Source organism: Marmota monax, unplaced genomic scaffold, assembly GCF_021218885.2.
Source record: "Marmota monax isolate L192 unplaced genomic scaffold, Marmota_monax_Labrador192_F-V1.1 WCK01_AAM20220418_F8-fsc00051, whole genome shotgun sequence".
NCBI lineage: Eukaryota > Metazoa > Chordata > Mammalia > Rodentia > Sciuridae > Marmota > Marmota monax.
This window is the reverse complement of record NW_026695202.1, coordinates 3,310,045-3,333,932: the sequence shown is the minus strand read 5'-3', so window position 1 is coordinate 3,333,932 and position 23,888 is coordinate 3,310,045. Positions and strand designations below refer to the sequence as shown.

Genomic DNA, 23,888 nt, shown 5'->3' with positions numbered 1-23,888 from the left:
CGCAAAACTTGCATCTCCTTGATGAACTGAACACAGCCTGTTGTCCCTGGGTGCCAGGCCTGTGTACTTCCTGATCTTATTCTCCCCTGGGAAGTTCTGCTCATTTATCCAGATGCAATTAAAATGTCACATCTTCTGCAAACTAGATACTTATCATTAGTAGCTCTCTCTTTTCTTCGCTTCCACAGTATGCTTTTAGCAATTTTATTGCATTATGTATTTATTTATTTTTATTTTTTTTTAAAGAGAGAATGAGAGACAGAGAGAGAGAGAGAGAGAGAGAATTTTTTTAATATTTATTTTTTAGTTTTCGGCGGGCACAACATCTTTGTTTGTATGTGGTGCTGAAGATCGAACCCAGGCTGCACGCATGCCAGGCGAGCACGCTACCGCTTGAGCCACATCCCCAGCCCCAACATTATGTATTTATTTTGAATGATAATTTTCTTTTTGTATAACTCTCTGCATAATGCCTACCATGTTGAGGTTTGGTAATTGTTGGAGGAGTAAATGCATAAGTTAAGGAGTATGCTTAGTCTTGCTACAGACTCTTATGTCACTGAATCGGGAAATTTTCTTGTTAAATAACACAACTTAGAACAGAAACAAAAATTTTCATATATTTTAGTGGGAAGTGATGAGGTGCAATCAAAGAAGCAGAAATAGAAAGATGCTTCCTCCAGCTTGAATGAAAAATTAGCAATGATAGTGACTCTTATTACTTAATTTCTCCTGTTTAACTAGAAAAATTAGTTTAATACTGGTTGCTTAGCATTTCCTCCTAGTTGGTCTGTTCCTTAAGCTCTGGAGATAGGAGTAAATATTTAGATAGGAGCTTTTTTAGTCCATTAAGTCCCAAGTTTCAGTTCTATGACTATTTCAAGAAAACTGACCCAGATGCATTAAAATAGATTGGAAATCATATTCTAGAACTTATATATCCTTTGCATCTTAAATATGTAAATATATATCTCAAACCCTCTAATCATTCAACTATTACTTTTCTCAAAAGAGTAGCACTCTAGAAACATAATATTTATTTTTCAAAGTTTCCATAAGTTGTGTATTTGTTGCTCAATTTACATTTTTATAGGTGTCGCACATCTGGGACAATAGGACTTAACAGATTTTTTTTAAAAAGTTTAAGAACAAGGAATAAGTATTTCATAGGCAGACGATGAAAGAGTTGAGCTAGAACTCATTGTTGGGAGGAAGACAGCTGTAATGTAGCCCAGAAGGATGACTCCAGGGGGACCATTTGTTCAATCATTAGGAAGTCATTTGAGAGCTCAGTTTAGTTGAATAGCAGGCTAAATAAATGCGGGTGTAGTCTTACAATAGAATACTATTAACAATAAAAGTGAATGAATTACACCTCACCCAAGAGCAAGGATGAATCCTATGAACTTAATATATGATAAATTATTCCATTTACATAAAGTTCAGAAGCATGTAAAACTAACTATGCCTTGCTGAGGGGCGTGCACGTGATGTGGTAGTCGTGTGAGAAAAGCTAGAGAATGAAAAACAATCAAGGATGATTCCTGCAAGGGGGACACACGGGGTATGTCAACATCAAGGTGCTGAATTCATTTTCTCATGGGGTGGTGGTGCGGGGTGTTTTGTAGCATGATTCTTTATAGCCTACATATCTACATAAATATTTAGTATAAAACAATTAGAATTTTGGAAGAAGCACTTTTATAGTCCTAACTAAGTGGTTGGCAATGAAAATAAGGGAATTAGAAGTCTGAATGAGGATCTAGAAGACCAAATGAGGACCTTTTCCTAAGATGGGAGAGCTGAGTACGATGTCACTGTATTTGTGTTTCTGCCAAGGAGCAAGAGAGAAGGGCGGGCAGTGCGTGTGACAGATGCAGAGCAAGGGGGGGGGGGCAGGTCTGTGAAATGGGAAGACAGATGCACCTTAATTCAAGGCAAGAAAAGGAGTCCTGTAGATGGACAGGTGGAAACCTAGAGAGAGTAAAGAAGACAGACTGAGCCGAAGGGATCTATGAGTGATGGTATCCATTGTCCCAAAAGAGTAGAGAGATTCATTTCTCTAGGACCGTGTTTCCTGGCTTTTCACTTCACAGCACAAATAGAAAATCATATTACTTGGATGACACTGTGAGGTGAGGAGGACAGCCAGGTGTGGCCATGCTGAAAGCACACAGGGTCAGATTTGCAGCAACTGAGCCCTGGGGCCACCCAGTCTGTATCCAGCTGTGAACAGATGTGTGGGGAGGGAAGCCGTAGGTGGGGCACTTGGGAGGAGAGCACACTGCAGAAGGGTCTTCACCAGGATGAGGTTCTATGTATTTCTTCTGAAAAATGTGAAAAGGTGGACGACATGTCTGCCGAGCCCTTTGCATTTCTGAGCCCTTTGCATTTCTTGAATCTGAAAGCAGTTGACCCACAGGGGCTTTGATGGGGGCTTTTAGAAGTGTGCGGGCTGTGGTGTGGAGGGGCATGAAGGGTCCAGCTCTGTCCAGGGGTCGCTTATGAGGACTGACTTTTTGAGAAGATGAACTTTTATTTTGGGTTCCTTTGAGAATGTGTAAGAGAATTCTTGACAGAATTTGAAATATATTCCATGATGTGAGTGCTAAACATTTACTGGAAACATATATTGCTAAATTTAACAAAAACATAAATTTGGATTTTAAAGCCGTCCCTAGATGAACCTGCTGATAATTTCTTCCTGTGTTTTCATTATCAGTGGGGCTTATTCTAGCATAAGATCTCTAAAATTAGATCCTGTGGATTCTGAAGCATCTCACTAATTATTTAGTATATTGACAAGCTGTTTTTTACTAATGTTTTTAATTTATGTGAGACTATCTTTAGAAGCTCTCTGCTAGCTTTAATAATGCAATTAGTCTCTGAAGAATTTAAATAATTTAAAAGAAATGCTAATAACAAACTCCTAATAGAAACACGGTGTGTATCTTGGTAACAAGAAAGCATTTTTTGACATCAAAGGAAACTATTCCAAGGTAATAATTCTGCAGTAGTTTAAAAATATAAAACAGAGATCATGATGAAGCCATAAGAGGTTACCTAACCCTTTAATTAGTCTCTTCACTAATTATGTTGTTACTTTAAAATTTTATTCATCTTACCTGGAAAAGTCTTGCTAGTGTCTTTCTGAAGTCTCAGTTCATTTTATTTTTAGTTTGGTGCCATCATAACATTGATTTCCTGGACTATAGCATGAGGCCTCGGGGACACAGGAAGAGGGAGGTGACCAACTGATCGTTTACAAGGGTTTATTTACACTTATTCCCATAAACGTTACCTGGTAACACAGAGATGATAAAAGCAGTTTTAATTTAAAAAGTTCTACCAACAAATTTGTGGGTTTTTTGAAGAGAGTTCCAGGTAATCATTAGTAGCTCTTTGTCTCCAACTCAATCCAAGGGAAGTCTGGCCTGTAGCATCTGCTTCTGCATTGGCATCCCGGCATTCCACAGCTGATAAGTCACCAAATGACTCGTCACCCCTGGGAGAATCCCCAGAGTAGGCCAAGATGAAAGGAACCTGAGATTCATATGTTTTTATGGAAACTCTCTGGCGTTGGACAGTGTCTCTGAAGGCAGTCACTTGCTGTACATGAGTCTGGTTCTTAACGTTAACTCCTCCTCCTTCCGGGGACTGTGAACAGAAACCCAGGGATGATGACAAGACTGGGTTGTTTTGTTAAGTTGGTTTCTCCCTCATTTACCCCAGCAACACTCTGTGATAAAGTGCTTGTGTTGTGTAGTATAAATACTTTTGCCTCCTTCAGTTTCTAGGGCCTATGAGTTCCCTCTTGGTGAATGAGGAATGAGTTAGGGTCCTTGTTTATGTATTCCATCAGATGAGGACCCATTCATGCCGGTTTTTCAGTGTTCTGTTCTAATTGTTTACTTTAGAAAGTGAGCTCAGATTTAGGAAATCCAGACTTAACAACAGTCATCCCAGACTTCTAGTAGAAAATTCACTGAGTAAACAGAAGGCAATTTAAATGGCTATTTAAAATATGGGCACCAAGTGATTTATTCTCTGTCTCTCTTTTTTAAACAAAATAATGTGTGAATTGAAAAGCAACTCGTTTCCTTGGTATACTCTGGCCAATGAGCACTCCTTCAGGTTAGGCGTGAGGTCCTTATAGTTAGGAAAACAGCAGGTCAGAAACATACTATTTATATAAATTGTTTGCTATTATTATTATCAACATTTGTGGAGTCTTAGCTGGGTCCAGAAATGTGCCAAGCATCTTTGATGTGGCATTATTTTAATTCTCTCAACATCCTTATGAGGTAGGTATAAATTATCTTTATTTTCAGATTTGAAAATGGAGGCGCCAGAGAGGTTAGCTACCACTGAGGTCCTAGTAAGTGTCTTGGGCAGTTTGTAAGCCCAAATCTGTGAGCACTGTCAGAAATCTGCAGAAACAGCTCCACATTTATGTGCCTTATTTGTTCCACCTAGTCTGTGTGATTTTTTAAAAACACATTTATTTTCCTTTAGAAAATTTTTCAGAACCCTGTGGGATGCACTTTTTCAACATTTTCATGATGAACCACATTTTAAAATTATCTTAAGCATTTTATTTTAATGAGTTTTTTATTTACTAAATGACATGTGCTGAGGAAATTGTGAAGCTACATTTAGTTTAAAATAAGTCATTATAATTTCAGTTTTAAAAATATAACATTTAAATTGCCTTATTTTTGGTGCATTGGCACAGAAAGAGATCACTCTATCCACTCTACAGGACAATCAGAGCTCTTGCTTTTCCCCTTTCTCTACTTATATTTTTTTCTGTTACTGGACTGCCGTGTTACAATGCAGAACATCACTCGGTAACAGGCAGCATCAAAGTCATATGCTTTGAACAAAATCAGTCAAGCCACGTCTCTGAGCATGACACCTGAGCATGACACCTGGTTAGATTTGTAGGTTGCTAGAGCTGGGTTTCTCCTTAGTAAGTTACCTATTGCTGGGTCCTAAAAATCACCTTCTAAATTGACAAGGAAAGAAGTCATCATCAAGCAATAGCCAGATAATCCAATTAGAAAACCAAACCCATGACAGTCTGACCTCAGTTGTTTGGGGGAGAGACTACCTTGCTTGCAGGTAACTTGGATCCACAGTGGGTGACACTCTTGGGCAGAATCTGGCTGTCCTCAGTCTCTCGGGTGTGATCAAAGCTTTTGGCTTTTGGCACCTAATTCAGACACCCTTAGAACTGTTCTCTAACTCTTCTTGTATGGAAGTCCTCCTCTCCAGTGCAGTCATGCACTGCATGATGAGGTCAGCGATGGGCCTCACATCTAATGGTGGGGTAAGTTCGAGTCGCCTGGTCATGCTTCCACAGGCTCATTCTGTGTGTGCACCCTCTGTGGTGTCCACACAGCAGTGAAATCGCCTGCCAGTGCATTTCTCAGAATGTATCTCCACTGTAAGCCACACAGGTCCTGGGAGGCAGGGCTTTCAAATGTTTCCTGTCCCATGTGGTAGGCCAACTCTGCCGCCACTTTGGAATTCATATCACATCTTGCAGTCACTTCCTCCGCCTCAGAGTTGGTGAGAGGACCTTTAGGTTAAAAAGGCAAGTTTCTCGAGTCACCCTTTTTGGTGCCTGCTGCCACTGTCTTGGAAAGCTACAAGAAAAGTCCCAAGCTTTGTCTATTTGAATAGATTGAGCTTAGTTTCCTTCTCACTGGGGAGATAAACACGAACATCTTGTTACCTACTTTTACGTCTTGATTGTGATAATGATTTTTAAAAGTTGCCCATTCTATTCTGCTTTTATACCAGACAGATATGAAAAAATAATGAACACATTTTTCTTTCAGTGATTTTGTGATTTTAGAATATCAACCTCAATGTTAAATCAACATTGCAGGAGAACTTTTGGATAAATTGAAGCAATTTTTAAAATTGGCCCACAATGTGACAAAAAGAGGCTTGCTTTTGGCTGAATGTGTGCAAGTCGTTTAAAACAAGAGGCTCACTTCTTTATGTGTTTCCTGTGTTCCAGGTATTGGTGGCAACTTGGTGGCCATCCAGGCCAGCAGGATCTCCACCTACCTCCACTTACACAGCATTCCAGGAGAACTGCCAGATGAACCCAAAGGTTGCTACTACCCATTTAGGACTTTTTTTGGTCCAGGTATGTGCTTGTGGCCTTTTACAGATTTTAGATGAGGAACTACTACTCTCTGAGATGACAGACACCCATGTTGTGTGACTGTTGCATAGCTGTCCCGTCACTGGGACCTGACCTTGGTGAACAGGAAGACATCTGTATCTTTGCTTATGCGTTTTCTCTTTTATTTCTCTCTTTCTGGTATATCTTGTTTATTAGGAAAAAGGAACCTTACAACAACAACAAGGCATTGCTAGGTGCTTTGGGGAGATGGGTGGACTCTTCCTTTGTCCATTTTTTTTGGTCTTTGTAAATGAGGGGAGAGCCTCAGCGATAAGGATTGGTGCATTATTTATTTCAACCAGTCAAGGGACTGTCACAAAAGGGAGACTATATTTTTGAACCTCACTATTCTTGTCACTTTCTTTTCCTAATGAATATAAGTGTGATTTTTGACTTTTGAATAAAGATCAGAAATGCCCACCTTTGTAATACCAGTGATAGAACTCTAGAGGAATATATAAAATTAAAGCATTCAAGAACTTTCTCTTTTGTCTTCCCTGTTTTTATGGTAGATACTTAAGTATGACTAATGTTCTTTGTTGCAAGTTTTTAGCAACCACCTTTCATTTAATGACATATAACAAATAGTAAAAATTTCAGAGAAATAAGTGAATTATAAATAATTGAAACTTATTTTAATGCTTGAATTTTATTTGATGTTATGAGATGTAGTAACTAGAAAGTAATCCTCAAATTTTAATAATTCTGAATTATGATTAACCAGAATCTGTTTCTGTTTTAGTGACATTTACATTTTCTGTTGCAGGAGTAAATAACAAGTCTGCCCAGGTGCTCCTGCTTCTGGTGATCCCCGGGCATCTGATCTTCCTCTACACCATCCACCTGATGAAGAGCGGCCACACCTCGCTGACCGTGATCTTCGTAGTTGTGTACCTGCTTGCTGCTGTGTTACAGGTAAGAGCTGAAGCCTCTGGAAGCCTCTTGTGGCTCAGACTGCCCTAGAACAGTGACAGTAACGTTAGAGGCACGTCCTGGCTCGCCATGTCAAACGGCAGCTGCAGGCTTGGGTTGATGGGATCTGAGGACAGTAAGCTCTCTAATGTCGTCTGTGTGTAGAACCTCGGGGTTTCCTTTCTGTGGATCCCTGTCTTCCCTTTTTGAGTCTGTGGTGTGTATGAACACCTCCCATAGGTTCTTGACAAAGTGCGCACGGGAGTCGGTTTTTTTTTAGCGTGTTCCAGGTGCTTGACTCCACTGCCCTCGAGGAGCAGGTGGACTGGATATGGACTTCTGTTTCCTTCAGGATCCTGAAGACTTTGCTTCATCGCCTTTTTCTCTTGCTCTTGATCCCATCATACATAACTTTTTATCTCCTAGAAGCTTGGAAGAGCTTCTGTTTTTATTTATTATTCTTAAATTTCATGCTGATATATCTGGTATGGGCATAATTTTGTCTATTTGACCTTTCAAACTAAAAACTCATGTTCTTCAGTTCTGGGGAAATTTCTTAGATTCTTTGCTGATTTTCTTTCTTCTATCTTCCTGGAATCTTATTTGGTCCTTGTATCTATTGCACTCAATGTCTTATTCTTTTTTTCTTTATCTTTATTTTGGCTTCTTGGGCATGGCTTCTCACTACACTTTATCGATCTGGTGCCTCCTACAGTGAGAAAGTCAAACCCCATGAGAGGTGGATTAAAATGACGCCTTGAAGAGATAGCATTTGAAGTTGGCCTTAAAGGGGTTTGTTGTCTAGGGATGGAGCTGGAGGGTAGGGACATTTTTCCAATCAAAAGAAACAGCATTGGAAATGACGATCTGAATGAAATTAGTAGGATTCTTGGTGTTTCCTGTCTGTCAGGCGCCACTCTGAGTACTTTTCATGTGTAGACTGACTTCTCACCAAACCCCACGGGAGATTTGTTCTTTTGATGGAAATAGTGATTCTCAAATCGAAGTCCATGCAAAACAATGCATTTTGTGTAGGAAGAAAAGATTAACACTTCTATTTATCTTTTCGTCTCATGTGTTTAAAATACCTATTTCCTTCTGTTTTTGTGATTAGTAATTAACAGACTATATTATCACAGGGTTAAATAAGCGTGTTCAGATGTTTTTTGCTGAGAGAGATGGATGATCTAAAATTTCTTAGAGATTGTGGAGTAGAAACAGTGGTGAGAAAGCACCGTATCATTCCCTAAGTCTCCGTGCTGTTAGAGGCAGGATGTCCCGAAGTCCTAGAAGCAATGAGTCCAGACCCTGCCATCAGGGACTCATCTGGTGGGAAGAAGCCATACGAGCAGATGATCCCCCAGGTAGAGCTGTGTGCAGAGAGCTTTCAGAGCTTGGGAAAAAAAGTGGCTCACTCTGCCTGGGGAGCAGTAGTTTTTATTTTTTAGCAGAGACAAAATTTCTTTCAAATGCTTTTTTATTGCTGGTTACTTTTATTGCAGTATATGATGCAGCCTCATATTATCATTTACGTGGGATACTCTTCTGTGTGTGTGTCATGAAAAAAGATGTCCCCTCAGACCTGAGGGAAATGGCAGAGGCTGGTTTGGTCTGCTGACAACGTACCGTTTCTGGAGCTCGCCTCTGCTTACAGCTCTGCCTCTCCCTAGATTGATTTGCGGCTTCATGTTTACTGTTCCATGCCCGCGTGCCATCACATGCGACTTCACTGAAGTCTATGAAGAATATAAGCCGTTTTTCTGAGTTTATTTAAAAAAATGAGATTTCATTCTGCATTAGAGTCTCTTTATGTCTCTCACTTTTTTAAACCTCTGACCTAAAGTCTCACCAGTGAAAGTTGTAAAACTGGAGTTGGGGGGACGAGTAATCGCCAGTCCGTGTCTCAATTCTCCTATTAAATGGAAAGAACAGTAGTGTGTACTACATAGCCGGTTCTGAAGATTAAAGTTTGCTGCATGGTAGATGCTATACAATTGTCAGCTGATAGCATTGTTGTTGTTAAATATGAACTATAAGTGGTGTGCAATTGATCTCTGAATGACAATTGCAGCATGTTTTTAATTCTTTTATGGTGTTGATTTTCTTATGTTTCTTTTACAATTTGAGTTTTAAGTGTTTTCTTCTCAAGAATCAGCTATGTGACAGAACAGATCTGCATTTGCAGCTTGACATTATATGTTATTCCAGTGGAATAACATAGAATACGAGATTAAAAATTCTCAGATCAAATCTTTCTGCTTTGATACTAACATACACAAACACACATGTGTCTCCCCTCTCTCTCTCTCTCTCCCCACCCTCTCTCTCTCTCTCCCCTCTCTCTCTCTCTCTCTCCCCACCCTCTCTCTCTCTTCGAGGTTTAGATAAAAGAGCTTGACCTTTCTCAGCCTGCTTCAATCATTTCAAAGATGTATAGCATAAGGAAATAACTTTTTTTTTTTTTTTTTTGCTGTGCTGGAAAGGAAACTGAGGGCCTCACACTTGCTAGACAAGTGCTCTACTGCTGAGCTACACACCCAACCTAAGAAATAGTTATTTATTTATTTATTTTTTGGTTCTGGATTTTAAACACAGAGGTGCTTTACCACTGAGCTACATCCGCAGCCTTGCTTTTTTTTTCTTTTTCCTGAGACAGGGCCTTGCTGAGTTGCTGAGGCTGGCTTTGAACTTGCAATCCTCCTGCCTCCGCCTCCTGAGTTGCTGGAATCAGGGGCGTGCACCACCACGCCTAGTAGAAATAACTTTTTAAACACAGAGAATTGACCACTTAGTCAGATTCACCTTTTAATATTCTTTACTTGATTGGCTTCCATTTTTGATCTGGGTTAAATTAATATTCAGGAGCTTGGCTTAAATCCCAGTTCTTAGTCACATGTTTCAGTCCGTATTGCTCTTCTCATTCCAAAACTGTTTTGACTGATGATTCTGTGGTGGGGCGTTCTAATGTTTAACTTCTCCCTGTTTGGATTCCTGCCTCCCCGAGGGTGGAGAGCATGCCTTTCTTGCTTTGGTCCTCCCCACAGGACATTGAGAGAGCGAGCGTTTTTAAACTGTTCATCATTATACTTTCGTACTAGCAGCCAGCATTTACCAGAAGACTAGCTGTGGTCAAGGTCACAATTGTTGGTTTCAGGACCTATTTTTTTTTTTTATCTACCTCTTACTAGTCTGTGGAACCCACAGTTCTGATTTCATAGAACTGCACTTCCTTCCATGAGCTTAGAGATGGTGGGTTCCTTCCCTGTTGGAGATTCCTCCTGCCATGCTCTCTGACTGCTCCGAGCTGTTCATTTGTCCATTCAAAAGTGTAATGTGGGGTCCCAAGCTGTGATGGGCTTTGTGGGTCTTCCCCCTAAGATGTGAAGAAGGGAACTTTGCCATCTTGAGGGTTTTCAGTCTCTTTGTTTGACTTACTCCCTACAGTCTTTTCCAAAGACATAATACCTTGATAGCATAATAAACCCACAAGATACAGAGATGACTATCAATCAAATAAGGGTCCTGACAGTCTCTTGAGCTAAGAAGAAGCTGCAGCACATCTTGGTGCATTTCCCTATTTAATATAGCTTCTCTCAGTCCTCCTCTGTTTTAGAAATCTTACCTGTGTATCCTTTGTGAAAAGACAAAACTGGAGGTTTGCGTAACATCTCCCAGAAGAAGTAGAAAGATCTCCCTTGACAAACTGTAGGTGGAGAGCCCGGCCAGACGGCAGTGAGATGGGTGATCTGAACCTGAGGGGGCTGTGACCATCCTGCCCCATGACTTCTGTGATGCACTGTTTATTTATTTCACTCCTTTAATTAAAAACGAAAATACTTTTGTTTCACTATCATAATTTGTATTTTTATAATGATGATTAGATATGTGGAACATGTTGATTTTTTGCTACTATAAAATATCTCAAAAGGAAAATAACAATGAGACTTTGCTAACCCTTGATGCCTATTGAATTCCTACAAAATGTTCATTCCTATAATTGGTAAACAATGATTTGAAACAATTTTTAAATGAAAGTTTTAATTGTCTATTCTAGGCACTGATTGTTTCATGAGAAAATGTATGAAAATGTCACACAGAAATCCATTTTTTTACAGCTCATATATGCTAATAATTGTGATTTTTAAAGAGGAAAAAGAGAACTCTACTCATACTCTTGCAATACCAAATTCCACGCGAAAGTTTGGTTATAGAAAATGTTTGCCCTGGGCTGGGCGTGATGGTACATACCTATAATCCCAGTGGCTCCGGAGACTGAGGCAGGAGGCTGACAAGTTCAAAGCCAGTTTCAGCAGTTTAGCCAAGCCTGCAGCAACTTAGCGAAATCCTTTCTAAAAATACAAAGGGCTGGGGATGCGTCTCAGTGGTTAAGCTCCCGGAGTTCAATCCTTGCTACCAAAAAGAAAGAAAGAAAATGTTTGCCCCTGGCCATATCTGTGTTCTCACATGGGAGAGAGAAAATATTTCATTCAAAGTAAAATGACAACAAATTCTCAGTATATCAAGTTGAAAATTATAAATATCAGGATTTATTAGTCACTGTATAAAAGAAATTGAAAGCATCTCTTAAAGATCTCTGTTTGGGGCCAGGCGCAGTGGCTCACGCCTGTAATCCCATTGGCTTGTGAGGCTGAGGCAGAGGGGGATCTCGAGTTCAATGCCAGCCTCAGTAACAGCAAGGTGCTGAGTAACTCGGTTGAGACCCTGTCTCTAAATGAAATACAGAACAGGGCTGGGATGTGGCTCAGTAATTGAGTGCCCCTGCATTCAATCCACCCCCCTCAAAAAAAGATCTCTTAGATTTGGGTTAGACCCAGATGCGTGAAACAACAGAGGAGAGCCCTGCAGAACATCATAGTCAAATAAATCCTATGCCTACTCCTGACTTTCATCCTTAGAAAGTGTTAGACTGTGACTCAGGACGCTGAGTCAGGAGGATTGTGAATTCAAAGCCAGCCTCAGCAACTTAAGCCAGCCTTAGCAATTTAGCGAGGCCCTGAGCCACTCAGCAAGACCCTGTCTCTAATAAAATATTAGAAAAAGGGGCTGGGGATGTGGTTGGTGGTTAAGTGCTCCGGGTTCAAACCCTGTTACAAAAAAAAAAAAAAAAAAGAAACAAAATGCTAGACTGATTTTTTAAATTAATTTTTTATTTATATATTTCAGTGGAATGCATTATAATTCTTATTCCACATATGGAGCACAATTTTTCATATCTCTGGTTGTATAGAAAGTATTTTCACACCAATTCATGTCTTTACAAGTACTTTGGATAATAATGTCCATCACATTCCACCATCATTTCTAACCCCATGCCCACTCCCATTCCCTCCCACCCCACCCTATCTAGAGTTGTCTATTCCTCCCATGCTCCCCCTCCCTACTCCACCATGAATCAGCTCCTTATATCAGAGAAAACATTCAGCATTTGGTTTAAAAATATATATATATATATATTTTTAAACCAGAGGAGGTTTATATATATTTATATATATATATATATATATATATAATTTTAGTTGTAGATAGACACAATATCTTTATTTTTATTTTTATGTGGTGCTTAGGATGGAACCTAGGGCCTAGCACATACTAGGCAAGCCATCTACTGCTAAGCCACAACCCCAGCCCAGCATTTGTTTTTTTTGGGATTGGCTAACTTCACTTAGCGTTATCTTCTCTAACTCCAACCATTTACCTGCAAATGTCATGATTTTATTCTCTTTTATTGCTGAGTAATATTCCATTGTGTATATATGCCACATTTTTTTATCCATTCATCCACTGAAGGGCATCTAGGTTGCTCCACAGTTTAGCTATTGTGAATTGTGCTGCTATAAACATTGATGTGGCTGTGTCCCTGTAGTATGCTGTTTTTAAGTCCTTTAGGTATAGACCGAGGAGAGGGATAGCTGGGTCAAATGGTGGTTCCATTCCCAATTTTCCAAGGAATCTCCATACTGCTTTCCAGATTGGCTGCACCAATTTGCAGCCCCATCAGCAATGCATGAGTGTGCCCTTTTCCCCACATCCTCACCAACACTTATTGTTGTTTCTATGCATAATAGCTGCCATTCTGACTGGAGTGAGGTGAAATCTTAGAGTGGTTTTGGTTTGCATTTCTCTAATTGCGAATGATGGTGAACATTTTTTCATATATTTGTTGATTGATTGTGCATCATCTTCTGAGAAGTGTCTGTTCAGGTCCTTGGCCCATTTATTAATTGGGTTATTTGTTTTTTAGGTGTTTAGCTTTTTGAGTGCTAGACCAAGTTTTTAGAGGAGGGATCAGAGTGTATGTTACAGCTGCTGAGAAATCTGATTTATTATCAATGAGTATAAAACTGATCTTAACAATAATAATGCTCAATATAATTTTAAAAACAAAAGTCTCTTTTGCTACCTTTCAAAAGGTAATATTTGTTTTTTTAAGTTTTATACTTACATATAAATTGTACTTTCCTATATATCCCAACAGATTAATATTCTGAAGAAAAAAATTGTTCTCAGCAAAGCCCAAGCCCACCTTAAGCAAGGAAATGAGTGCTCCTCATAATGAAATTTATAATCAGGATATTGGCTAATAATTTCCTAATGAGCGTTTCTGTGTTACAAATAATGAAAGTTTATGGCATTGAAGTATGTTTCTAACATGAACATGCAGTGACACTAATGGTTCGAATTAAGAGCCATGTCTTCCGTTTCTCAGCTGGTTGAACACGTTTGGGGTGCAAACATGGACAGTGACCTCTACAGACTTACCAAAAGGAGCACCGTAGTTCTGAGGTCACATCCACATGGTTCAGTGTCAATTAACTAGAAAGACATAAAAATAAATATTTTCCACAGAAGAAAAAAAAAGTTATGAACCAAACTATCTGTAATCACATGTCACCTGCAGAGGACGGAGCAGAGAGGGCAGATCAGCCCCACAGCAGAGCTCTAGGGAGATCTCGAGCCCTCGCAGTCAGGCCTGGCCTGAACCTCCGTGGTGATCTCGGCAGACTTCCTGCAGTCTTTGGGTGCATCAGGGGATTGTGACAAGGCTGGGGTGACGTCTCACGTGCTTGGTGGCTTCCTGGAACCCACGGGGTTCCAGTGATGGCAGCGGCCGCTCGCCTCCCGATCGCTGTGGCTGGACAGTTGTGTTCCCTTGTTGTCAGAGCTGCTCACCCCGTGTCGTGTTGTGTCGAGGCCCCTCTCCTCCCCTCTCCTCTCGCCATCTTGACAGTCATTCCTTTCTTGCTCTTCTCTCGGTGACCTGGGCTTTAGGAACCACTCTGGCCTTGCCTTCTCCCAAACCTAAAGGTAGAAAAGACACCTCACCTTCACTTCCACAGCGTGTCTTTTCCATACCAGGGGAGGGGCGGGCGGCAGCCGTGAGCAGGCGCCATGAAAAGGGACACAGGCTTCAGAGACAGAGCAGGGACCCCCACGCCCCTCAGCCCCCAGCCTTTGGCCCCACCAAGTCCCTCTGGAGTGGGGGGCCTTCACTCCCGGGAACTTGTGCATCATGGGTATGTCTGGTGCCCCACATCCTGACATGCGCCTCACCAGCGTCTTGCTGTTGGCGGGTCCCTGCAGCGTGACAGTAGGACTGCTGCACCAGGAGATCCCCAACTCCCCAGCTCAGCTACGCCACACAGTTAAGTGTTCTCACCTGTCCAGCAGGGGGAGACACTGTCCCTAAGGGAACCACAGTACTTCTGACAGTGAAGGGGGTGGTGATAATTAGGGTGGCCAGTACGAACCTTTGTAACCTGGGCAGTCCCAGAGGGACAGCGCCCCTTGCTGTCAGCACTCAGTCTCAGCCTGCATTAAAAAAAAAAAAAAAAAATATATATATATATATATATATATATATATATTTAAATATATATATAAATATATATATTTATTTATTTATTTTAGGTGTAGATGGACACAATACCTTTATTTTGTTTATTTTTTTAATGTGGCGCTGAGGATCGAACCCAGCGCCTCATACGTGGGGGACAAGTACTCTGCCACAGAGCCAATCCTAGCCCCTCAGCCTGCATTCTTTTTTGGGGGGGGGAGGGTACCCAGGGATTGAACTCAGGGGCGCTCAACCATGGAGCCACATCCCCAGCCCTATTTTGTATTTTACTTAGAGACAGGGTCTCACTGAGCTGCTTAGTACATGGCTTTTGCTGAGGCTGGCTTTGAACTTGCGATCCTCCTGCCTCAACCTCCTGAACCACTGGGATTACAGGCGTGTGCCTGGCCTCAGCCTGCATTCTTGATGCAGGATTTTATGAGTCCCATTCCTGAAGGAAAGATGGTTTGTTACAAAGGCATTGTTGTCCATAATTAGTAATGTATATGTTACTATTAAATTAACCTGCTAATCAAAATAGTCTATTAATAGTAAAGCAATCTATAATTACTACTGAAGTAATATTACATTAAATTGACTTTTATGGATTATCCTGAGAATCCAGGTGATACATTAAATGTTTTCCTCAAAAACAATGTATTCCAAGCAAAGAGGGCAGATCAGCCCCTTTAAGCCCCTCTTAAAAAGAGACCAACTCAAAATCAGTCTAAATAGCTGATTTTGAGTTGGTCTCTTTTTAAGTCAGAAAAAAATAATCAATTTTTAAAGATCAGTTTTTAAATTTCTTTGACCTAAGACCATCTTCTTTGGGTCCCAGGTGGACTCCTATTCTTTCTTTACATTTTACCTGGATGGGGGTATATTTTCCTATTTCTGCCACCATTTGACTTGTTATTTTATAGTATTCAGTTGCTTCCCCCCACACACACTTTTTTTTTGTGTGTGTGTGTGTGGTGCTGGGAATCGAACCCAGGGCCTTGTACATGTGAGGCAAGCACTTTACCCACTGGGCTATATCCTCAACCCTTACTTCCCCTCTTGACCTGAGACTTCTTAGGGGAAAATACCCCTGATGCTCACACCTAAGCCTCTCCTCCATTCATCACAACAGTTGTTCCTTCTGGGACTTTTCCATCTTTTTTGTTTGTTTGTTTAGATTTTTTTTAGTTGTTGATGGAACTGTGTTTAATTTATCTACTTATATGTGGTGCTGAGAATCAAACCCAGTGTCTCACACAGGCTAGGTGAGCACTCTACCACTGAGCCACCTCCCCAGTCCAGACTTTTCCATCTTGACCGTTCCCTTCTTGTGGCTTATTATGTGAGCTACTTTTCTCATCTATGTAAGTTTGAAAAATAATAATAGAATATATTTGTTAGGAGCCACGCGCTGTTCTGGGCACTTAACATGCATAAACTCAGTTATCAGAGTAGCCCAGGAAGTTAAGTTCTGGGGCAGTTGACAAGATTCATACAGGTCACACAGCCATGTGGCATCTCCTGCAGAGCCCGTGTCTTGTAAGGATGAGTTGTGGACAGCACAGTGGCGCACGCCTGTAGCCCCAGCAGCTCGGGAGGCTGAGGCAGGAGGATCGCAAGTTGAAAGTCAGCCTTAGGCAGAAGCCAGGAGCCAAGCACCTCAGTGAGTCCCTGTCTCTAAATAAAGTACAAAATAGGACTGGGGATGTGGCTCAGTGGTCCAGTGCCCTTGAGTTCAATCCCTGATACCCAAAAAATAAATAAATAAAAATAAGTTGGACGCCGTTTTGCTGGTAGTGAAGGGCGTGAATTTGGGGGAGTGGGCAGCTGAACTGTCTCTCGGCTGCCTCTCCTCTCTGGCCTCATTGTGTCTCCCTGTTTCCTGCAGCCAGCCACTTGGCCTCAGGAGGGCTTTCAGTTAATAGTTGACACGGGGTCTCTGCCCTCCAGTAAGAATGCCACGGAGAGGGAAAATGTGAGCGTCAAAGAGCAGGACAGCGCCGTGGGGCCGCAGGAGTGGGAGCGTCCGTTCCAGTGGGGAGGGAGGGTTTCTAATGCTTAAAGTCTTGCTTTGTGGAGTCCCTAGAAAAGGCCCCGTCAGCGTAAAGGAGTATTATTAGGTAAGTGGGAAAACTCGGGGCATTTGTGGAAATCAGCAAGAAATGGCCTGGGGCCTGGGGTTGTGGAAGGAGTGATGGGAAGAAGGTTAGACACTAAGGTTGTGGCAAGGTCGGGAAGGATCTCGACGAGCAGACTAAGGAACGTGGATCATTCTGTAGGATGGTTGGTGACTTTCAGCGATGTTTGCACTCCCAGCAAACTCCAGAGGTCTGATGCTTTTCCAGGCCACGGTGGCTTTGGCTCCCACCACTCCCTACCTGTGTCTCCCTAGGCAGAGTCACCTCCCGGAGACTGCGTTTTCCCATCTGGACAAAGAGGCGGAGAGCAGCCTCGCTTGAGTGTGGTGGCTGTGAGGACGAAACTCGGTCGTGCGTGGGCTCGGTCGTCATTTTGTTACTGTAGTGTCACCACCCCAGCTGCACTGTGATCATCCATAGTTCTGGACTGCTGGGACAGTGAGTCTCTTTGGGTGGCAGTGGAGGATCAGAACCTATGGAGCCAGCGTTAAAAGCCCCCGCCACATATCCATGTGTCCCCTCCCCATTCCACCCCTGGAGTCACTCCTCTAAATAAAGAAGTCAGAGCTATGTAGTGGCCACAGGACCGTGACTGGAATCTTGAGGCCACCACCCAGTAGCTGAGTCAGCTAACTAGTGACCCTTGGAAAATGACTTAATTCCTTGGAGTTTTATCGTCCTTGCTGGTAAAATGAGGATAACGCTTCCTCTTTGTGCAGTAGTTATAATATTCAAGTACCTGGCACATAGTAGTCCCCCATTAAATCAAATAGTGAGGTCTTTTTATTATGGTTCTAATTTGACTCCTATTTCAAGATGGCATCTGAGGGGAAAGAGCAGCCGGGGCATTGTAACAGGTTACAGATTCACATTCTCTGTAACTTCTTACCACATTTCCAGCTGTAAAGCAAGGATCTCTTTATTCTCTCCACGTGACCCTCTTGCCTCTGGGTTGGCTTCTGTCTGTCAGGTTGGGCTGAGGAGTATGCAACAAGAAGATAAAGGAGACCTGAGGGGGGACCCACAGAATTTTAGTTTATTCCCCTCATTGTTAAAATATCTACTTGAACTTTGAGAGTTAAGTAGTGCAGTTATCTTAAAGCCAGAATTTAAAGTAGGTAAAATTTTGAGATTCCTGTTAGACATCTTGAGATTGCATTTTTTTTTTTTTTTTTTTTTTGCTTTTGTGATACAGTAGTACAACCAGCCTGTCAGAGCGTAGGTTGGGGGCCTTGAAATCGAGACTTTCCTAAATGCATATTCATGATAGGTATGTTTGGGCTCCAGGGCACAAATGCACAGATCAGGTGGATGGCAGCCTGGTTAGAGGCCCAGCATGCTGGATCCCTGTGGAGCAGGCTTTGGGAATAGCCCTTTTCCTTCTCATCAGGTAGTTGGAGGCAGAGCCGGAGACGCTGAGAAGCTGAGCCATCATCTCTTATTCTGCTTAGGATGCTGCTGTCTGCTCCCCGAAAGCTGCTGGGAGCGCAGACACGGCTTAGAGGGATTTTCCCATGCTCTACAGAAGCACTTACAACACAGCCATGTGGAAGCACTTAATTAAAAAGCATGGAAACCATTATTCAGGACATTTGCCAGAAGAAAACCTTGGTTGATTATGAGCTCAGAATGTTTACCTAAATAAATAAATAAATGATTCTGTAATTTAGCAGTGTTATCTTTTTTTTAAGAATAAGCATTTGTATCATACCATTTTTAAATTTTAAGCTAAAATTTCCATATTCAGCATCACAAAGGTGATCTATTTTATCAGAGCTGGGGCCTCCTGCATGCCAGGCAAGTGCTCCGCTACAGAGCCACATCCAGCCCTAAATTTTTATTTTTATACCATCTAAGGAAATATATATTAGAGCAAAAGATTTTTGTGTTTATGAAAAGGGAAACTTAAAGAGCATCAAAGGATATGAGACTGTCATCGTGGAGTTTTTACTTACTCTTGCCAGGGAGCTGCCCTGGGCTCGGGCATGCACAGAGCAGATGACAGATCTTGTGTCGAGTCTCAGGAAGCAACTTCAGGGACTGGCAGATGCCAAAAAGCACGAGTGCACGGATGTCCTCTGTGGAAGCGAGGTCACTGGTGTCACTGTTGCTTAGCTGGCACTCACTGGGTGCTTATTGGAATGATTGGTTCCTAATCAGCTGCTCCAGACACAGGGCCGTCGTGATATTCTAGCTGCTGAAGCGTGTTTACTGAGGCGAGTTGTTTATTGATGGGTTGAATTTAAAACCAGCCCTGGTGGCTCCTGGTTTCCCTGGCTAACCAGGTCCTTTCCTAGGCTTGTGGGGGCGTTTTATTCTCATCCCTTCCTTTGCTGCTCACCCAGCTAAAGCCGCAGAAGTCATTAAGCCCTGTCCAGGCCTGCCCCTCTGCGCATGCTCCTGGAGGATGCAGTTTTATTTATGAAGATCTGATTTTCAGTTAAAAGTGTAAATTAGCACAATTTTTCTTCTTCCCTTCTTCTCTCTCTCTCTCTTTTCCTCCCTCACTCCCTCCCTCCTTTGAATTGTTTGTTGAAACATTGGCCAGAATAGTAGCTGTGCAAAAGCATTTGAGATTCTGGACAATAAACATTAAATGACTGAGAAAAATAGGAATATTTAGAAATAAAATTGGGGGGTACTATTTTTTGGGGGGGCAGGAATGGAGGTAGGGCATTGAACCCAGGAGTGCTTTTCCACTGAGCTACATCCTCAGTCCTTTTTAGCTTTTATTTTGAGACAGGATCTTGCTAAGTTGTTGAGAGACTCACTAAGTTGCCCAGGTTGGTCTGGAACTTGTGATCCTCCTGCCTCAGCCTCCTAAGCATGCACCACTGTGGCCAGCCAGGAATAATTAGAAATGGTTAAGAAGGGGCAGGAGGGCACTTCACTACCAAGACCTAAGATTTTTCAGGCCTGACCAAGAAAGTGAGTGTTAGTGGTTCCCGAGGAAGCCAGGCAGACTTATCTTGTAGTTTGGCTTTAGGTTGCTTCATTTCAGACACAGCTGGAAGTGTCGGCCGTGGTTTTGGTTGGCGAAAGAAAGTCCAAAGTAGGAAGAAGAAGCCTGGAGTTGCCCAAGGGGTGTCCTCCATAAAGACAAGAATGCGGAGTGTGATGCGCCCAAGAAGAGGTTTGTCCTTGGTCTTGGGTGGAAGCTGTGTGTTTTATGTAGCCACCTCTTTGTTCTGAGACTCTTGGGTTAATGGTCCCTTGCCAGGGATCACCCACTTCTCAGGGAGCCCGTTCTGGGTTCTCTAACGAGCTGCCTGCCAGCTCTGCCAAAGCCTCTTCCGTTGTTCTAGAGGACAGATAGCAAAGGATGTGGCCAGCTCAGGCTCCCCGGGACTGTGTTCAGTTGGTCCCCGTAGCATCAGCTCCCAGCCCTCTGCCTGGCACAGTACAGACGTGTAACATGGACATTTCGTTTGAATTACTCTTGGGTTGTTTTAGGCATTTCAGTTGCATACCATCATTTAGACTCTAATCTCATTGGGAGCAAAAACTGTGTCTTATTCTTATTTGAATGTTCCAGAAATTTTAATGATAGCCTTTTCTATTTAGACATAAGTAAATATTTGTTAAATTAGATTAAAGATATAGTTCATGAACTTTGAGTAATAGTGCAAGCACTAGATAAGGATTTTTATCTAGAAGAGCAAACAGATGGATGGATAAGGTGAAGAATTTGAAGATAGGTTTTTAAAATGTAGAATTACATGCTCAATCAGGACTAATAAAATATTCTAGGAAGGATCACTTAGCTATTGTAACAGTGTAGCTATCTTAACAGTCATTTGAAGATAATGCTAACACTTCAAGTTATTTTTGAAAGTAAATAACATTTCACAGTAAAGTATTACCCCACAGGGTAATCAGTGATTTAGAACTCTACATAATAAGTTATTCACAACATCTGGAGTCTCATGACCATAATGTCATGCGAAAGGAGCCAGACCCCAAAAGAGTCGACCCGGGAAGTATGGCCTCATTCAGTGCTGAGACAGGGGTCAAGCTGAACACAAGGAAGGGAAGTGGGTGACACACTTCAGCCAGGATGAGGACCAGGCTAGGAGGAGCTGGAGACTGGCTGGTGGCTGACCAGGTGTTCTTTCTCACTGTTTGACCAGTCACTCTTCCTTAGTACCTCACTTGGGAGGAGGCATGAACTACCGCTTGTCAAGTGCTAATCAGCTGCCAAGTGGCATGTATTTAGTTTATATCATCTCAAGCCTGTCAGCAGTCCTCTGAGATGTGCATCGTCTTTCCAAGTGATAAATGTGAGAAATCGAGAGCTTAACAAATTACCCAAAGTGATATTAAATAGTTAAGTGGTATAAGATTTGAACTACTCCAAAGCCTGTCTCCTTATCGGAGGATAAATTAAAGAATTGAGGACTTAACCTCGTCATTTCCATTATTTGTTGATGGAAGGTGACAGGAAGAGGTCCTATATGCTATGGCAGTGACCAGCAAATTTTCTCTATAAAGGGCCAGATAGTGAACATTTTAGGCCAGGCGTGGTGATCCACCCCTGTAACTCCAGCAATGTGGGAAGCTGAGGCAGGAGGATCACAAGTACCAGGCCAGCTTCAGCAACTTCGCGAGGCCCTAAGCAACTTAGGGAGACCCTTTCTCCGATCAGTAAGAGCTGGGGAAGGTGGCTCAGTGGTAAAGCACCCCGGAGTTCAATTCCCAGTACAAAAAAAAAAAATAAAAATAAAAACAACAACAACAACAAAAGAAAAAAACCCAGAATATTTTAGGCCATGCAGGTCAGATGTTCTACTGACTCAACCGTGCCACGATGGTGCAGATTAGCCATAGACAATACCTAAATGAGTATTGCTGTGTTCTGACAGATTTTACGAATGCTGAAAAATGAATTTCATAAAATGTTCATGTGTCACAAAAATTTTTCTTTGATTTTTTTTAATGTGAAAAGTAGAACTGTTAGCTGCGGGCCATACAAGGCCGGATTTGACCTGTAGGCTGTCACTTGGTGACCCCTGGCTGTGAGCTCTTGCTGCACAACACTACTCAATATATAAGGATGAAATCTGCAACCTGTAAAGACAACTTAAAAATCAACATTAGGTGTGTAGTGAATGTCCATCAAGGTACAGAAAATACACACAGTGTGGAGCCTCGGAAGTCTTGGCGTCTGCACATAACCTTCCCCTCTGACAGGTCCCCTTGTGCTCCTTTACCGTCAGTTCCCTGCAGTCCCCAGCTCCCCACAACCAGGGATCTGTCACTATAAATTATATTTCCCTTTTCTAGAATTTCATACAAATGCATATATAGTCTTTGTTGTATGCTTTTATTCAACATATTTTTGTCTTATTTGTGTGGTGCTGGGAATTAAACTCAGGGCCTTACATATGCTAGGCAAGTGCTCTACCACTGAGCTATGTCTCTAGCCCTGTGCAATATATTTTTGAAACTTATTGTTACTCTTCCACTTATTAGGAGTTTGCTTCTTTTTATTGCTGAAGGTATTCCAGTGTGCAAATATATCACAGTTGGTTTATCCATTTGTTTCTTGTTTGGGGCTGTTGTGCATGAAACTGCCATGAACATTCTTGTATAGGTCTTTGTTCAAATATATGTTTTCATTTTTCTTGGGCAAATATCCAGGAGTGGAATTTCTGAGTTTTATGGAAAGTATTTTTTCTTAATATTTTTAAGTTGTTGGTGGACCTTTATTTTATTCATTTATATGTGGTGCTGAGAATTGAACCCAGTGCCTCATACATGCTAGGCAAGAGCTCTGCCACTGAGCCACAACCCCAGCCCGAGGAAAATATATGTTTAATTTTATAAGAAACTGCTGATCTGTTTTCCAAGTGATTGTGCCATCCTCATTACCCCTACATGAGAGTTCAAGTTGTTCTTTGTCCTCACCAACACTTGGTATTGTCAGTCTTTCTACCTTTAGCCCATCTAGTAGTTGTAAAAGTGGTATCGTGGTGATCATGATTTGCATTTACCTGATGTCTAGTGGTATTGAATATCTTTTTAGCCATTCATATATTTTTCTTTAGCTCATTTTTTAAAAAGATGGGCTTGACCTATTAGTGAGTTTATATATCCTAGATGCAAGTTCTTTGTCAGACATATGTATTGGAAATATTTTCTTCCTGTCGATTGCCTTTTTATTTTCTTAACCATGTTTGGTTTTTGTTTGTTTGTTTGTTTTTGTTTCTTTGCAGGGGTCGGGTAGGTACCTGGGATTGAACCCAGAGGTGCTTAACCATTGATCAATATCTCCAGCCCTTTTTAAAATTTTATTTAGACAGGTTCTCACTGAGTTGCTTAGGGCTTCACTATGTTGTTGAGGCTGGCTTTGAATTCGAGATACTCCTGCCTCAGCCTCCCAAGCCACTGAGATTAACTGTGTATCTTAAGAACAGAAGTTTTAATGTTAATCAAGTTCAGTTTATCAGTTTTTTTTAATGATTAGTGCCTTTGTTATCATAAGAAATCTGTCTGCTCCTGAGCATGAAGATTTTCTCTTAGAGATTTTCTAGTTTTGGCTTTTATTTGGGTCAGATCATTTCGAGTTAATTTTTATGGAGGGCATGAGATGAAATTGAGGTTCCTGTTTTTCAGTGTGGATATCCAGTTGCAGTACCATTCATCGGGAAGACTGTGCTTTCCCCCCTTGAATTATCTTGGCATCTTTATCAGAAATCAATTGACTATGTATGTAGGTCTGTTTCTAGATGCACTCCTTTTCTACTGATTTCTAGATCTTAAGCAACCATTATTTTCCTTT

At 41.6% G+C, this 23,888-nt stretch overlaps 1 protein-coding gene across 8 annotated transcripts in view; it reads left to right on the top strand.

Annotated features, from left to right (window-relative positions):
* Nucleotides 1–23,888, top strand: part of Slc41a2 (solute carrier family 41 member 2) — a 144,774-nt gene that overhangs the window by 76,774 nt on the left and 44,112 nt on the right. For all 8 annotated transcript variants that reach the window (XR_006848514.2, XR_006848510.2, XR_009225440.1 and 5 more), the window contains exons 9-10: nucleotides 6,032–6,163; nucleotides 6,969–7,117. Coding sequence is in view for 3 of the 8 variants with exons in the window: in XM_058574299.1 (XP_058430282.1) it covers nucleotides 6,032–6,163; nucleotides 6,969–7,117 (281 nt within the window). In the remaining 5 variants the exon portion in view is untranslated. The remainder of the gene's footprint in view (nucleotides 1–6,031; nucleotides 6,164–6,968; nucleotides 7,118–23,888) is intronic.